Source organism: Scyliorhinus torazame, chromosome 19, assembly GCF_047496885.1.
Source record: "Scyliorhinus torazame isolate Kashiwa2021f chromosome 19, sScyTor2.1, whole genome shotgun sequence".
Lineage (NCBI taxonomy): Eukaryota > Metazoa > Chordata > Chondrichthyes > Carcharhiniformes > Scyliorhinidae > Scyliorhinus > Scyliorhinus torazame.
The window spans coordinates 76,109,463-76,126,906 of NC_092725.1; the positions used below are offsets into that span (position 1 = coordinate 76,109,463).

The 17,444-nt window shown below is 48.5% G+C and overlaps 1 protein-coding gene and 2 long non-coding RNA genes across 5 annotated transcripts in view; 1 reads left to right on the plus strand and 2 right to left on the minus strand.

Moving 5' to 3' along the window:
• The window catches only part of LOC140396234 (uncharacterized), a 28,615-nt gene extending 23,455 nt beyond the window's left edge, over positions 1-5,160 (minus strand). Inside the window, exon 1 of the long non-coding RNA XR_011936491.1 lies at positions 4,790-5,160. This is a non-coding gene — a long non-coding RNA (uncharacterized lncRNA). The remainder of the gene's footprint in view (positions 1-4,789) is intronic.
• A 1,839-nt stretch (positions 5,161-6,999) lies between these two features.
• On the minus strand, positions 7,000-10,435 carry LOC140396233 (uncharacterized). The gene is made up of 2 exons (XR_011936490.1): positions 10,148-10,435; positions 7,000-7,315 (listed from the first exon to the last, which is right to left on the minus strand). It is a non-coding gene; the product is annotated as an uncharacterized lncRNA (long non-coding RNA).
• LOC140396232 (protein Wnt-7b) overlaps positions 8,249-17,444 on the plus strand; it is a 146,168-nt gene continuing 136,972 nt past the window's right edge. For 2 of the 3 annotated variants that reach the window (XR_011936489.1, XM_072484564.1), the window contains exons 1-2: positions 16,034-16,244; positions 17,047-17,273. Coding sequence is in view for 2 of the 3 variants with exons in the window: in XM_072484564.1 (XP_072340665.1) it covers positions 16,162-16,244; positions 17,047-17,273 (310 nt within the window). In the remaining variant the exon portion in view is untranslated. Of the gene's footprint in view, positions 9,001-16,033; positions 16,245-17,046; positions 17,274-17,444 lie in introns of those variants that run through there. The other variant, XM_072484565.1, reaches the window with a different exon arrangement.

Genomic DNA, 17,444 nt, shown 5'->3' on the forward strand with positions numbered 1-17,444 from the left:
TGGGGTGGCCGGGCAGGTAGAAAGCGTGGGCTTTTTCCCGCGCTAAAGCCTGGAGAGGGCGGAGCCGGGGCGGGGAAGCGAGGGTTGTTTCTCGCACTTAGAATGGAAGGGGGAGGCGGCGAGCCTGTGGATGGGTAATGGAGGAGGAGCGTATGTCCCGCAATGGGAGGAGTCGAAGGAGAGGCGGGAGTAGCCGGGGTCAGCAGGAGACAGCTGACTTGCAGGTGTGCAATGGGGGGAGTAAAGCAGCTAGGAAGGATCCTAGCTGGAGGCGGGGTGGGTGGGGGGGAACCGGGTTGCTGCTGCTAAGGTCAAGGGGGAGCTGGAGCGAGTAGAGGGGTTTGGGACGGGGTTCTGCCGCCGTGGGGAACAGGCCGGGCGTGGGTTGCGGGCGCGTGGCTGGCCGAGGAGGAGTTATGGCTAGTCGGCGGGGGAGGGTAGCCCCCCCTGATCCGGCTGATAGCCTGGAATGTAAGGGGACTGAACGGACCGGTCAAGCGGGCCCGGGTGTTCGTGCACCTGAAGGGGCTGAAGGCGGATGTGGTCATGCTCCAGGAGACACACCTGAAGGTGGCAGACCAGGTAAGATTGAGGAAGGGATGGGTAGGTCAGGTGTTTCTCTCAGGGTTGGATGCCAAAAATCGGGGGGTGGCGATCTTGGTGGGAAAGAGGATGTCGTTCGAGGCGTCGAGCATTGTGACAGAAAATGGCGGCAGGTGCGTAATGGTAAGTGGTAAGCTGCAAGGGGAGAGGGTGGCGCTAGTCAATGTGTATGCCCCGAACTGGGACGATGTGGGTTTTATGCGGCGCATGTTGGGTCGGATCCCGGACTTGGAAGTGGAGGGCCTGATAATGGGGGGAGACTTCAACACGGTGTTGGATCCGGCACTGGATCGCTCCAGGTCTAGGACGGGTAGGAAGCCGGCGGCGGCTAAAGTGCTGAGGGGGGTTTATGGACCAGATGGGAGGGGTGGACCTTGGAGATGTGCAAGGCCGGGTGCTCGGGAATTTTTATTCTTCTCGCATGTTCATAAGGCTTACTCCCGGATCGACTTTTTATTATGAGTCGGGTTCTGATAGCGAGAGTAGAGGATACCGAGTACTCAGTGATAGCCATTTCGGATCACGCCCCGCATTGGGTAGACCTAGAGCTGGGGGAGGAGAGGGACCAGTGCCCATTGTGGCGCTTGGAGGTTGGGCTGTTGGTGGACAAGGAGGTGAGTGAGCGGGTCCAAGGAAGCATAGAGAGATACCTGGAGGCCAACAATAACGGGGAGGTCCGAGTGGGGATGGTATGGGAGGCGCTGAAGGCGGTGGTTAGGGGAGAGCTGATCTCCATTAGGGCCCACAAGGAAAGGAGAGAGCAGAGGGAGAGGGAGAGGCTGGTGGGGGAGATGGTGAGGGTAGACAGGAGGTATGCGGAGGTGCCGGAGGAGGGACTGTTGAGGAAGAGGCGTAGCCTCCAGGCAGAATTAGACCTGTTGACCACCAGGAAGGCGGAGGTGCAGTGGAGGAAGTCCCAGGGGGTGATTTATAAGTATGTGGAAAAGGCAAGTCGGATGCTGGCGCATCAGCTTCGGAAGCGGGACGCAGCTAGGGAGATCGGGGGAGTTAAAGATAGGGGAGGGAGTGTGGCACGGAGTGGGGTTGACATCAATGGGGTCTTCAGGGACTTTTATGAGGAATTGTATCGGTCCGAGCCCCCACGGGAGGAGGGAGGGATGGGCCGCTTTCTGGACCAAGTGACGTGACCGAAGGTAGAGGAGGGACTGGCAGCGGGATTGGGGGCCCTGATTGGGCTGGAGGAGCTGGCCAAAGGGATAGGGAGCATGCAGGCGGGGAAGGCACCGGGGCCGGATGGTTTCCCGGTCGAATTCTACAAGAAATATGTGGACCTGTTGGGCCCGTTGCTAGTTAGGACCTTCAATGAGGCAAGGGAGGGGGGTCTTTGCCCCCGACGATGTCCCGGCCACTGATCTCCTTGATCATGAAGCGGGACAAGGATCCCCTGCTGTGTGGGTCTTACAGGCCGATTTTGTTGTTAAATGTAGATGCCAAGGTGCTGGCGAAGGTCTTAGCCACGAGAATTGAGGATTGTGTGCCGCAGGTGATCCACGAGGACCAGACGGGATTCGTGAAGGGGAGGCAGTTGAACGCGAATGTGCGGAGGCTCCTGAACCTTATTATGATGCCGGCGAGGGTGGGGGAGGTGGAGATAGTGGTGGCGATGGACGCTGAGAAGGCCTTCGATAGGGTAGAGTGGGGGTACTTGTGGGAGGTGCTGAAGAGGTTCGGGTTTGGGGAGGGGTTTGTCAGGTGGGTTAGGTTGTTGTACGAGGTCCCGGTGGCGAGTGTGGCCACGAACAAGAGGTCTGAGTACTTTCAGTTGCATCGAGGGACGAGGCAGGGATGTCCCCTGTCCCCCCTGCTCGTCGCACTGGCGATTGAACCCCTGGCTATGGCACTGAGGGAGTCGAGGAACTGGAGGGGGCTGGTGCGGGGTGGGGAGGAGCATAGGGTGTCGCTCTATGTGGACGATTTGCTGCTATATGTGGCGGTCCTGGTGGGGGGAATGCCGGAGGTAATGAGGATCCTCAGGGAGTTCTGGGATTTCTCAGGGTACAAGCTCAACATGGGGAAGAGTTGTTCATGGTTTACCCAGGGGACCAGGAGAGGGGGATTGGCGAGCTCCCACTAAAAAGGGCGGAGAGGAGCTTCAGGTACTTGGGGGTCCAGGTGGCCAGGAGCTGGGGGGCCCTGCATAGACTTAATTTCACGAGGCTGTTGGAGCAAATGGAGGAGGCGTTCAAGAGGTGGGACGCGTTGCCGCTGTCCCTGGCGGGTAGGGTGCAGGCAGTTAAGATGACGGTGCTCCCAAGGTTTTTGTTCCTGTTCCAGTGTTTCCCCATGTTTATCATGAAGGCCTTCTTTAGGCGGGTCAACAGGAGCATAATGGGGTTTGTGTGGGCGCGAGGGACTCCGAAGGTGAGAAGGGTGTTCCTGGAGCGAAGTAGGGATGGGGGAGGGGGCTGGCACTGCCCAACCTCTGTGGGTACTACTGGGCCGCCAATGCAGCGATGGTGCGCAAGTGGGTGATGGAGGGGGAGGGGGCTGCATGGAAGAGGCTGGAGACGCTGGCAAAGGAGCCGCTGCAGCTCCCTCCAATGAGGTATACCACGAGGCCGGTAGTGGCGGCTACCCTCAAAATCTGGGGGCAGTGGAGGCGGCACAGGGGGGAAGTGGGGGCCTCGGTGTGGACCCCAATACGGGGGAACCACCGGTTTGTCCCAGGGAGAATAGATGGAGGGTTTTCGGGGTGGCACAGGGTAGGGATAAGAAGGTTGGGGGACCTGTTTATGGACGGGAAGTTCGCGAGCCTGGGTGAACTGGAGGAGAAGTATGGGCTCCTCCCTGGGGAACACCTTCAGATATTTACAGGTAAGGGCGTTTGCCAGGCGGCAGGTGGTGGAATTCCCGCGACTACTGCCACACACAGTACAGGAGTGTGCTCTCGGGGGGGGGGGGGGGAGTGGGGAAGATCTCGGAAACTTTCCAGGTGATGCAGGAGGAGGAGGAGGCCTCGGTGGTGGAGTTGAAAGGTAAGTGAGAGGAGGAGTTGGGAGAGGAGATCGAAGATGGGACGTGGGCAGATGCCCTCGGGAGGGTAAACTCTTCCTTGTTGTGCGCGAGGCTCAGCCTCATACAGTTTAAGGTGCTGCACAGGGCACACATGACCAGGACAAGGATGAGCCGGTTCTTTGGGGGAGAGGGCAGGTGTGTTAGGTGCTCAGGGAGCCCAGCAAATCACACCCATATGTTCTGGGCATGCCCAGCGCTGGAGGAATTTTGGAAGGGCGTAGCGAGGACGGTATCGGGGGTGGTAGGATCCATTTTAATTTTGTTTATTTACCCTGGGGGATCTGAGGAATTTGCTATATTTGCTTTGTGTTAACTCGGGGTGTTAATTTATTATTTATGTATGGGGAGGGGGGCACGGGGGTTGTTTTACTTTGTTCTGTATTTAATTCTATTGGGGTTTATTTTCATTCTGTTGTTGATATTTTGTGAAAATCGTAATAAAAATTATTTTTTTAAAAAAATAATGACCTGGGGGGAAGAGGGGGGGCTTCTACATTCACCCGAAAGAGCAGACACGGCCCCAATTCAAAGTCCCATCTGAACGACAGGACACCTGATAGCATAGCGCTGGAGGGCAACCCTTTATTTTTTTGTGCTCGAATCCTGGAGGGGGGGGGGGGGGGGGGGGGGGCATGAACCTGCAACATTTTTGAATGTGAGGCGAGAAAACTAAGCTATTGCTGGCAGAACCGATAGACAGACAGAGACACGTTTAATCAGGTAGTCTGCTGACTGTACAGCTCTGACTGGGACTAAAATCAGCTACTGAAGAAGCACCTGACTGAAGTCAGGCGAGATTGAAACTGTTCAATGACTTGTTTGCTAGATTGCCAGTCCAACGCCGGCATCTCCACATCATGTTTGCTAGATGGCAGTATTGACCTACAGTTAGAGCTATCAGGTGGAATTGCCAACTGTGCGATTGCTGCAATTATGTTCGCTCACCACAGGAGGGTGTTACTTCCAGTTAAGAATTTCCATCCTCTTAGTAACCCCCCACCAACGTCAAAATGCTGTTACTGGAGAATGGCTTGTATGGGAAATCAGATCTCTGAATACATTTTATATCTGAGCAAACAACAGATCTGTCACAGCACATTAGACGGTTCAATTACCTTTCATTTCAAAAATGTTATTTCAGAAAACTTACCGTCTTCTCCTGCCCCAGAGTGAAAAGGAATCCTCCTTCTGGCTGAAGACCTTTCCCCCAAGTTCAAAGCACGTTTAAGTATTTGCATCCATGTTTCGATTGAACAGATGCGAAGATAGTGTCTTACCTATTAATGAATTATATTTCGTAGACACATCTTCCCTTTTACTTAATAATGCATCAGGTGAGACTGTTAATATTAGTAGGATTAGTGAATTGCGTAAAGATGGCGAGGAAACAGAATTAGGAGAATTTTTAAAAAATTAATGAATCAATTAATTATTCGGAATGCAGACAGACCGGGCCCCAAGAAACCCGCCATTCTGACACCACAATCGTTATCACAGCAATAGCAAATTAGGGGGGGGGGGGGGGGGGGAGAGAGATCAAGAACTGGGTGGAATGGAAAAGGAGATGGCTTAAGAGGTCAGTGATAGAGGAAAGAGAAGAAAGGATAGCTAGTGAGAAACAAGAAGGCGTGAAGACATTGAAAAGAATAAAAGATTAAAAAGCGAATAAAAAATGTAGTGGGGCTGCGAGGAAATGACAAAGGGGGGGGGGGAGAGAAAATGATGGAGGTGACAATGAGATAAAGTGTGAAGGAAAGAAGAGTAAAGGCTGAGAGCGAAGGAGTGACCAAACACAGACTAATATTGAAGTAAAGGAAGCGATAAATACTTTAAAAACAAGTGTAAATCTGAGGTAGACAAAATGTGTGGGGCCTAACTTCCTATTTTGTTCCTAGTATAAAATGTTAGATATGCATTACAGGTTCAAGTTGATCAACAATTTCCGATAACAGCTAGATGATGGCGTGATATTTACCTACATCAGATACAAATGACTTGAAGGAGTGAGTGATAACTGGTACAATCGGAGACGCAGTATAGGAAACAGGTCGGCCAAAGTCACTGATTGATTCAAACAGGCACACACACACACACACAGATACTGACACACACACACAGATAGAGGTGTACATACATTCATACAGAGACACAATGTTGGCACACATGCACACAGGTACATGAATTCATACACAGATACAAGCATACACATTCTCACACACACACACGGATACAGACACACACACGCAGATACAGGCTCTCACAGATATAGGCACACAGCAGACACAGAGATACAGACACACACTGATACAGGCACACTAACAGATACAGGTACACAAACATTCACACACAGATACAGGCACATACGTTTACACAGGCAGATACAGGTATCCACACACACTCATGCACACATGTACACACAGATGCAGACACACAGATACAGGCGTACACATTCACACAGATAGAGGTGCAAACATTCACATACACGCACATTCATATAGAGACACAGATACAGGCACGCACTCACAGATACAGGTGCACAGAAATTCATACACACATTCTCACACACACATAGACAGATACAGACACACACTCACACACGCATATAGAAACATGCACACACAGATACAGGCACTCACAGATATAGGCACACAGCAGACACAGGTAGACACAGAGATACAGGCACACATACAGATACAGGCACACACACAGATACAGACACACCCTTGCACACACACACATCCATACACACACAGGGGCTAGTTTAGCACAGTGGGCTAAACAGCTGGCTTGTAATGCAGGACAAGGCCAGCTGCGCGCATTTAATTCCCGTACCGGCCACCCCGACCAGGCGCCGGAATGTGGCGACTAGGGACTTTTCACAGTAACTTCATTGAAGCCGACTTGTGACAATAAGAATTATTATTATTTGATACAGGCACACTAACAGATACAGATACACTAATTCACACACAGATACACATTTACACAGGCAGATAGAGGTACACACACATGCAGACACACATTCACACACAGATACAGGCATGCACATTCACATACAGAGGTGCACACACACATTCAAAAATAGACACAGATACAGGCATGCACACAGGTAGAGGTGCACAGAAATTCATACAAGCACACACATTCTCACACAGATGGAGACTCACACATTCACACAGGCATGTACAGGCACGCACATGCAGATACAGGCACACACAGATTTTGGCACACAGCAGACACAGAGATACAGGCACACACACAGATACAGGCACACACACAGATACAAACTCGGCCTTGCTCACACAAACACAGATATAGACACATACACAGGCACAGACAGATACGAGCACACGCACGTAATAAGGTGACTCTCACAATATATCCCCAGGTTTATTTGCTTCATGCAATACGATTGTACAATGTTCCCTAGGTGACGGCATTATTTACTCCCAGGTAGAAATTGAGTCTTGCTCTTCTCTTAGGAGGAAATTTGTGTGTCAACACTCAAGATAATTGCAGGAACGCATGTGTCTGTATTCAGACTGACTCCTTTCATTAGACTGACGAGATGATGGATAGTAACAGGCTGCACAATCTGTGGCACCCTCACAGCTCTCTTTGTGAAGCCACTTGAGAATGAGTGTTCCGAACACAGGAAGTCCTTCACCGTCTGTATCTGCAAAGAGAGGAGACATTTGGATAAGGAGAGCCGCCTCCTCGTGGGCAATGGGGAAAGGCTAGCTGGGAGTGGGGGGGGGGGGGGGGGGGGGGGCACGTGGTCTTGAACAATACTTCCTCCATTTCATCTCGACCACGAGGATTATGCCAATGTTACCAGGTTGTGCCACATTGTTGAACGAATATAGCTCGCCACAAATGCGTTTCCCTCCAGTTTAGTCCGAGGCGTTTCTCAGAGGCGGTGATAGTTTTTTTTTTTGGGGGGGGGTGGGGGGTGAGGGAATTCTAAGTGTAGTTAATGGAAAACTACTCAAATTTAGACGAGGTCAAATTTATGCTCGATTATTTAAGTATATGGAGTGTCTTGGCCCAAGCCCCCTTACATCAACTGCACACAAGCTGTAGATGTAAGTTGCTGATTTCGGACAAGGGCAACTGTGGACATTCATGCCTCTCGGAGAATGACCTCCTCACCAGCACCACTTTACAACAACCTGTCACATTGAGAATGCTCTTATTTGTGGCTGAAATTCGCTGAATAACATAAACAAAATGTGCAGCTTACATTCAAAATAAATGATGTTTCCCCGTTAATAAAAGGCTTGTTGTGCTCACTGTGGGGAATGAGTTCGTGTTGAGATTCGATGTGAAACGATTATAAGACATTCCCGTGCAGGATACACATTTCTTGTCTTTTTGTCTCGCTCTGCATCTGCTCTGAAGGCAGAAATGTTGCTCTGTGATGTCAGATCCAGGTTTGCTGTACCCGATTACGAAACTTCAGAGAAAAAGCCGCATCTTCGATTTAAAAATGTAGTTTGGGCGTTTCCATAACGCATTAAATGAAATAAATTAAATCAGGGGAAGGAGAAATCCAACAGGAATTGCCTTTCAGCAGAATAGCATTTATCTCAACACAACCTGTCACATTCTATCTTTTTAGTTGGCAGCGAAGGGGTTTTGGAACAAAAGTAGCACGTGTTTTGGTGAGCTATGGGCAGCAGCTTGCTTAGACACCGTTTTCCTATCTTGATTTATTAGAGGCGTATCTCTTGTCTGCATCTCCCTCATTTCGCTCCTTTGTGACGACCGTGTCGCTCTGCTCTGCTCCAACCTCCATCAGCAGGTAAATGGATGTCGCCAGGCGGAGGTCGACGCGAGCGAGTTGAGGAGATATTTTAAAACTAAAGGGCAACCGGCGACCGTCTGCAATTAGCCCAGCAGTTCAACACAGATCGTAGGTAGCAGAGTTACTGGAGAATTCGGGACAAGTAACAACACATGCAATGCAATGCCTGAACAGACCTGGAATAACCCGCTGCTATCCTCTCTTGCTCACACTGTGGAGTCAGTCTGTTTCCCTCTCTTTATGTGAACTGAATACAAATGGGGAAGAGAGATCCTCATGGAATTGGAAGGATCTGAACGGCCCATCATTGGCACTGCGCACGAGAGCAGGTTATTCAGTGATCTGAGTCTCGCCCGACTGCTCAAACTGGGAGACTGGTTCTGAGAGTTTGGGTGTGAGTGGTTTTTTTTTGGGGGGTGGGGGTGTTTCATTTCAACACGATCGCACAATTTGGGCTTTCCGGCGAAACCCTGATTCTAGAACATGCACAGGAACTTTCGACGGTGGATTCTGTATGTCTTTCTCTGTCTGGGCTTCATCTACGTCAAGTTAGGGTAAGTAAAGACATTGACAATCTTGGAGAGGCGGGGGGGGGGGGGGGCAATTAATCTTGACATTGTTCCAAAACAGATTACAGCCAGATGCTTCAATGCCATGGGATGTTCAAACGGCGGTGTTTTCTATCTAGTATAGAAACATTCCGCATCTCAATAAATATATTGAGGTGTCTGGGTGACACACGTGTAATGACCCCCCACAACCCCTCCAAATATGACGTTGGTCACCGAATGAGTTTTATATCGGATCTTTTTCAAAACAAAATTAGAAGAACAAATGAATCGCTTGATAAGAAATCTCCAGCAGCCAGTTTCCAAAGCATAACGAATTTACAGGCCTGGGCAGAATCCTCGATGCTATCCATCATACATACGTGTTGAAATTATTTGACAACTGGTTTGTCTGCCCTCCTCTGATGCAACAGATTGGAGCAAAGTGGGAGTTTAACGCGGACAGGCAGAAGAGCGAGCAGAATTTATTTTGTTTAAAACCTCGGTCAAAGTGGTGGAAATGTGCCCGCAAACCACAATACCAGCTATTGGCAAATGAGACTTTGGGGTTTAATCACTTCGACGCAGAGATTTTACTCCCAGTAAACAGGTTGTGCGTTTATGAATATTTGCCAACTTTCTTGCCTCTATGCCCTTATTAGTTGCAAGGCTAAGTTGTATTTCCACATTCCTCAGCACTAACCCAACAGTCCCGGGTTGTTAGAATGCGCTGCTACCTGTTACCCCCCCTGAACTCAAATACTTTCGGCCGCTGCATAGTTGTGGGATTTTGTATGAAGAATGCATAACTTTTTTTTGAAGAGTCTGCTCAATCCCATCTCTTAAAACGACTTGGCGATGCAGCTGGTAACTGGACTCTGCGAATAACAGTGAGAAAAGGCCAGTCCCCCAGAGTCCAAACAAATCAAGAGGAAGGAGCCACGCACGATATAGCAACCCGGTTCAAGATTAGTACCAAAAAGCACCAACTTTCAGCTGGATTGGCCACTCCACATGGCACCGGGAATGATTGGGTTCGGGGAAGGGGTCAGTTGCTGGGGATTTGCGCTCTCGCCATGGTACCAGCGAGGTGTTGCTTCCTGAGTGTGTGTGCGCTCCCCTCTCCCCCCCCCCCCCCCCCCCCCCTTCTCACCTGGACAACACAACTGCCTTCTGATCGCAAAACTAACCCTTGCCCGTGGCAGCTCCGAGCCGCAATACGGTGTCCACTCGCTCTCCGTCTGATCTGATAGAAATCAGCATTGAGACACCGACTAGCCGCGGATGTGGCTGAATGACGCAGTGCGGCAGTGTGGGCGATTTTAACACGTGTTGTACACATCAGGGAAGTTGGTCGTTGGCACACGGGTTTGAGAAAAGCAGAGGCAGGTACAATTGCGCCCGAATTGCGGAGGACGCGATTCCATTTGTGAGTGGCGTGGTTCAGTCGTCGGTTTCTCGCAGGATCATTTACCTTCCCAAGGTATTTGAAAGATACTTGGGAGTTTCCCGCGGTGGGTCTAATGCACCGCACCAGGTTAGATAACCTGACTGCACACTTCGAACCGGTGAGCCAGCCCCTGAAAGAGTTGTGTCGAAATATTTCGTTTTGTATGAAGTCTTTTCCCAGCAATGGTGCCTGTGCTCCCCAGGTTGACCTGGAGTCACTTCACCAGGGGGAATGTGAGCCAGCATCTGTCCAGAAAGCACGTTCTGCCTAGAGGGGGGCGGGACGAGCTTGCCCTGTTTGATGCTTTCTCGGGTGGGATGCTCACTTTTGAAGCCCGCAATTCTCACACGTTAGAAAACACTGACCGCAGGTAACACGCGTGTATCCAGATGATGCCGCGCACAGACTATTCCTCGACCATCTGCTGTGACTTTCGCGTCGCCTACATCCACTTGGTAACCATCAGCGGGCGGCACATGATTTCTGTCCAGAGATCTTGGTGTCCGATCGTCAGACAAGTGCATCTCATTTAGGGACTTCTAGCTTCACGCTCGGCTTATTAATCAGAAAGCCCCCTTTAGGGGGTGCACTTTGCATTAAACACGCAGTTTACAGATTCACGGACAGTGACAGTCTCATCATTCACATTTGTTCGTGTCCATAGAGTTCATCGATTGGCACAACTCTGCAGCCAGCCCAGGAATGATTACCCGCAGAACTGCCTTTTTAACGAACAACATATATCTTAGCTGTGTTTACCGCTAATTCCCGTCCAAACCTCAAACTTTATAACGAGATCGGATGTTGCGGGGCTTAGTAAACAAAAATAGACAGGAACGTCCCTGACCCTTAAGTGTTTCCAGCATTTTATGTTTTTATTTCATTTCCGCAGCATTTGGGACATAAAGTTTCCTATTTAACGCCGATTGACACCGCCAGAAGCGCCTCTGTTATTATCAAATGAAAATCGCTTATTGTCACAAGTAGGCTTGAAATGAAGTAACTGTGAAAAGCCCCTAGTCGCCACATTCCGGAGCCTGTTCGGGGAAGCTGGTGGATAATTAATATATATTAATTAACAAATATTAAATCCCCACTTCCCCTCAGCAAAGATAGTCAGCGGGACTTGTGCCAGTTTTAGCAGGCAGCCGGGTTAGTTTATAACGAACAGGATGTTGAACCAATGTACCTGTTACAGTTTAATTAAAAGCCTTTATTTATGAGTCCATTTAAACTTGTTCTTGTCAGAGGCAGTATACGGCAACGGCCTGGTCTGCTGAACTGTTTTTAAAGTGTTCTTAATCTGTTTAAATAGACGTGTTGCAAAAACTATTTATTGGTGATAATGGGCCCAAACATTGATTCTGTGCTTGACAAGAGATCAGTCAAACGGTGCAGATTAAACTAGCAATTAGATTGGACACATATAGAGCACCTCAGGTACTCTGGCTGTTGGGACAGAAAGCTCAGCGTCTCTCTCCTGCAGGTGTTTCACTCTGGGCATTACCTGGAAAACGTCGATCATTTAGAAACTGTTAAATTATTTTTTACTAGGCTTCATTGTTAAGGGAAATGGATAGTAAGACCCAAGCGGTAGGTGCTGGTCAGTTTCCAAACGCACAACAATTAAGGTAGTTTCAACCGTGCCACTATATATTATTCAGTAACATGTCACTGGCCCAGCTCCTAAGAAGTAATCAACTACAAGATATTCGTTAAATCCAGCTGCAATTGCACCTGGGTGTCAGTAATTCGAAAAACTATGCCTTAAGTCCCCAAGGCTTTCCAGTAACAAGAATGAACAGGAAGACGTGTTATTTGGGAGCAAAATCTATGTTCCTTTAACGGCCAGTTGCACCTAATGGTTATATTCAGGACTGGGTGAAACGACGACAGTGGGCAGAGCCTGAACTACTGATGAGGCCAACTGCAATGGTGACTTTCGGTGGTCCAACGAAATGGATCTATATTACAAAGCTGACTGTGGATTGCAAGGGCACCGATCCATTGTGTCCTCGTAACCTCAATCGCAGTAAATTCATGATTGTCAGTGTTCGGAATTAAGAAATTACTGGAACTCACTCACGAACAATAACGTTTTGACGTTCTGTTCTTTTATCTGAAACTTGTGTCCTACCCAAATCTCGAGTTTTATCATTCTGTTATGAATATAAATTGTGATTGCACATTGGTTTTATTTAAGTATATTATTTTTACGGCACAGCATCTGTGGGGAGAGAAGGGAGCTAACATTTCGAGTCAGTGGGTGGTGACCCTTTGTCAAAGCTTTGACAGAGTCACCCAGACTCGATACGTTAGCTCCTTTCTCTCTCCACAGATGCTGTCAGACCGGCTGAGATTGTCCAGCATTTTCAGATTTTGTTTCAGATTGCAGCATCCGCTGTAATTTGCTTTTATTTTTTACGGCTTTTGACGTAGAATTCAGATGCGTCTAACCAATGATGTATTTGTATTGTTATCATTGTGTTGCGCCTTTTGTTGACTTTACACCAACAGAGCAAAAGGTTAATAATAGAAATGATTTTTGAAACATCACAACTTGAAGCGCCTATATCTACTCAAATGATGCCAACAACTAACGTGACTCCAGCCCTTCATTTTGCAGGTAGTCTTTCTGAACGAATGGTAGCTCAGTTTTAGGAGGCAACATTTGTTAACCTTCCAGCTCCCGGCAAGCACCGATACAAACATAAGGCACTGTTCAAGAGACGGACACTGAGCACACAGGCAAACTGAAACACAGCGTGTTGGTCACAGATAGAAATGATTTGTAACATCTTTACTGCAGTGCGTTGACCCTCATTAATCCAGCCAAATAAACCCCGGGGTAAAGCACATCATTTAATGAAGAGGTGGGATAACATTACCATGACACCAGAGGCGGCTGTAAAGGAGTGGGTTATACATTCCAAGCAGCACAGTGAATGCAGGTGAGCTCTGCTCAGTGGCGGTCCCAATGCGGCTTCAAAAGAAAGCCTCCGCGAAGAGCCCAATAACATTGACAAGGTAAAGGGCAGTCTGTTGTCTTTCTGAAAGCTGGCTTCCTGCCAGGCATTCCTCCACCAACGTGAAGCTGAAGTTCTGCAAAGCCCCGCCCCCTCGGGATGACCTCACGATTCCCACCACAATTGTAATTGGTTCCCATCGACCCTTCCAAACCAGTTACATTGCGCCCTGCGTTGCCGTGGCAGCGCGCGAACCGTTGACTGGCTGGCGTGAAGAGTAAATACAGGAAATGGAACCCACACATCACCAAGGTGCCGCCGCGCCGTTACCACTGGTAACATCACTCTTGGCACTCCTTTCTGTTTCGGCTCCAAATCAACTATTAAATCCTGGAGTAGAATGTGATCGATGCAGACCGCTAGCTGCTCACCTTGCCGAGATCTTTCCTGCAGATGGTGTTGAGCAACCCATGTGTTCCAGCTACGAACACTCCTGGGGAGGGAGGGGGGCTACTGCTGGTCTGGAAACCACTCCCCCAGTGGCTTCACTGGCCAAGCAGCTCTGCATCCCTGCCTTAAGCTTGTTCCAAATACTCGGCGATTTTCGGCGTTAATGACATATGGGCGGAGCGTGCCACCAGCTCAAAATATTTGAACAGTTTATGGAGTGCGTGCCCCCTCTCTATCAGTATCCCTGTGTGTGTGTGTGACTTTACTGAAGTTACACTCCACGTGCTTTCAAACTCCACAGTGTGCAATCCCAGCTAAGGGGCGGGTGTCTGAGCTTAATCGAGTCAGATCAGAACATCACATTCAGGGCGATGCTGGACGTTTGCATGGCTGCTAGGATCAAACAGCTTTATTATGGTGATGCAAAAGTGACAATATCCCTGCGTCTCAGAGAACGAGGCAACTGTGGGCTCACAATAAATAAAGTATTGCTTGCTGGTGAGGCCAGCTTGGATTTATATTGGCTGGAGCAAAACTGGAACTGGTGTGAAATGAACCGTTTTAATATTTGGTGCGCCAGTTTACAACACCTTTTTTTTTAATAGCTTCAGTAGAGAGCCAGGATTACAATCAGCTTTTACATGTCGCTTATGGGATTCTGCTTACCGCCGAGCTGAAAGCAGTACGAGTGGGGTGGGTATTTTAACTAGGTGCTGCTGTAAGATAGGTTCCCTCTGAAATGAAGCAGAAAGAAGGCGTCATTCTTTAAAATGTGGTAGTTTTTTTACATCACCTTGGCAGTTCAAATACATTTCCTACTTGATTTCGTTTAATCAGTTAAATCGATTTGTTTCTAAGAGAAAGGAAAACAAAGTACACAATTGTAAAATCCCCAGCTCTAGTTATATCGATTCAGTTTAGTGACATTCGGCACGTGCTGTCAGGACCCTGTCACAATTCTCAACATTTTCATTAAAATGCATATTTTCCTTACCAGTGCCAAGAGCATACTTGCAAATTAAAATATTGAGTTTATTACTTTAAAAACTTGATGAAATCTCCTCCTAATGACAATAAAGAGCCAGTCCTTGTCTTCAGGGCACATTTATTGTTTGAGGCTTTGCACTCTTTCCCTCAAACTGATCATACATTACATATCCTATTGCTCTCCACTGGATATTTTCTATATACTATACATCCCTTGCTTGCTTGTAATGGCCACCAGAAGCCCCTTTCCTCACCAATCCGGTTACACTGTACTATAGCATCTGAACATTTTGAAGGTACTGTTACACCTGCTGTCCTGTATCTTACAGGGCGTGCATTATGATGTTCAATTCTCTTCCACCTACATCAATCAGCACAGTCAACGGTTCAAACAAGTTATATTATTACATATTGAAACCGCAGACATATTATCAAATGTAGACAGTAAACTTAAGGCAATAATTATACCTCGAGAATCTCCCCATCGTCATAACCCATGTCTCAAGTGCATCCTGGACTTCACGGATCGAGTGCGCATTATGATACCAGCAGACTGGAAAGCTGTCTCCCAGTGTGAGGCACGTCAGCTGGATGCTGCTTCCTCAATGGCCGGCAATAACCCTGTGGCGATGGATTCACATACAGAACGGTGGCATTTGCGAGGATCTGCTTTATATCTTTAAAACAAAATGCGTCCAATCTAAGATTTAAAACAGAACCAAAACCAGATAACTAAATTAGATTGGGGGCTGCCATGTTAACGCGAGGGATATGTCCGCATGACCTATTGCTTTGTCACTCATTCTTTAAAATAACGCATGACTGTTCTAATTTCCACCTCTGTCACCATAAGGTTGAAACCGAATGCCTCTTAAAAAGTCAATTTCACTGAGTTGTGTCCCGTAGCCAAGTCTAATCTCTTAATTTCCCTCCCTTTAAAATGTTGAGTCCGGAGGTTGTGGGGCTTGTCTCGCTGCCTATAAGCAGACCGGAGTGATTTCCATTGTCATTTTTGCCCCATTGTGATTTGAGAGGGAGTGGGCGGATTGCAGTGGCTGGGATTAGCCTGTCTGTCCAATTGCAACAGGCCGTCTCCTGAGAGCAGATGAACTCTCACAAAACACTCAACCATTTGAACTGCAACTCCCAACAACTGCTCCGTCATGAAAGAGAGGCAAAAACACCAATCTAGCGACAAGACACTGGTCAAGACTAATTACCGGGGAGTTGGACAAGGATCCTGCTCACAAATAGCATCTAACATCTCTCTAATAAAACCAACAACACCGATAGGAGCTGACGCAGACAGCGAGCATGATCATCTTTCTATCGCGCAGTGTGCTCCTATCGGTTTATTATCCGCAGATGTTTCTTATCCTCACCAGCGGAAGTTACCTGTAAGTCAGAACAATCGTGTTTTTTTTGATGACTTCAGATTTACACCGTAGGTCCGTCGAGTAGCCTGGGAGTTCTAACATTTGGGGAGAGAAGGTGCTGTGGTTTGCATTGTTTCTGTCCCTGGGTCTTCATCGGACGCCTGGCCTTACCTGTGCACCGCTCTGCGGTTTAGCAGCTACTTGCTTGCGGTTATGTTATTCACACCGCCAGCTAGGAAGTTGGATGTATGTGCGCCAGAGAAGGGAGGAAACGAGCAAAAAGCACATTGCTCTAAACTGGGAGGGTTTGCCTGAGCCCCGGCTTGCTGCAGGTACACGGTGCACTAACCTCCGGATCTGATATTCATTGTCCCACCCCTCCTTGTGTTAGAAATCTCACTCTCAATTTCATCCGTTTAAACTTACTGCACATGTGCTCTCTCTCTCTCTGGCCTAATTATATGTTTACCCAAATCCTTTCGAATATCTCTGGCTGCTTATTTTTCTCCGGGGAATTGGATAGAATGCGAGTTTCCTGAGACGGGAGCGAATGGAAACCTCCGCATTGTGGTGGAAACGTGTTCTCTCCTTTAACCCGTTCGTATTCTGGCTGCCTGCAAAAGGATCACTCGAATGGAAACTTTGTGCCGCTTTACGCCCATTGCAATAGGTCAGGAAGTGGGAGGGTGCCAATTTAGCCCAGCTAACACCGCAGAGAATATTTTGCGCAGGGGTCACACGAGTTAATGCTTCAGTTGCGATTTGACTTGAGTTAACTCTTTGTGCTGGTTTGTGATTTGTTTTTTTCCTCTCTCTGTTTCAGAGCGTTGTCCTCGGTGGTCGCCTTGGGAGCGAATATCATTTGCAACAAGATCCCAGGTCTGGCGCCCCGGCAGCGGGCGATCTGTCAGAGCCGCCCGGATGCCATCATCGTGATCGGGGAAGGGGCTCAGATGGGCATCAACGAGTGTCAATATCAGTTCAGGTACGGCCGCTGGAACTGCTCAGCACTCGGAGAGAAAACCGTCTTCGGGCAGGAGCTCAGAGTGGGTGAGTCAAAAACAACTTGCAGCCCGGTGCCAATGTAAACTTTTCATATCAGACTAGGGAGCAACTTTGCGATGTAGGCCCGCGATGTCCCGGACTCCCAGTAAATCACTGCAGTGTGAGCTGCCCTGTTAGATAGCCTGCCCTCATTGCACATCTGCATACATCTGTCCT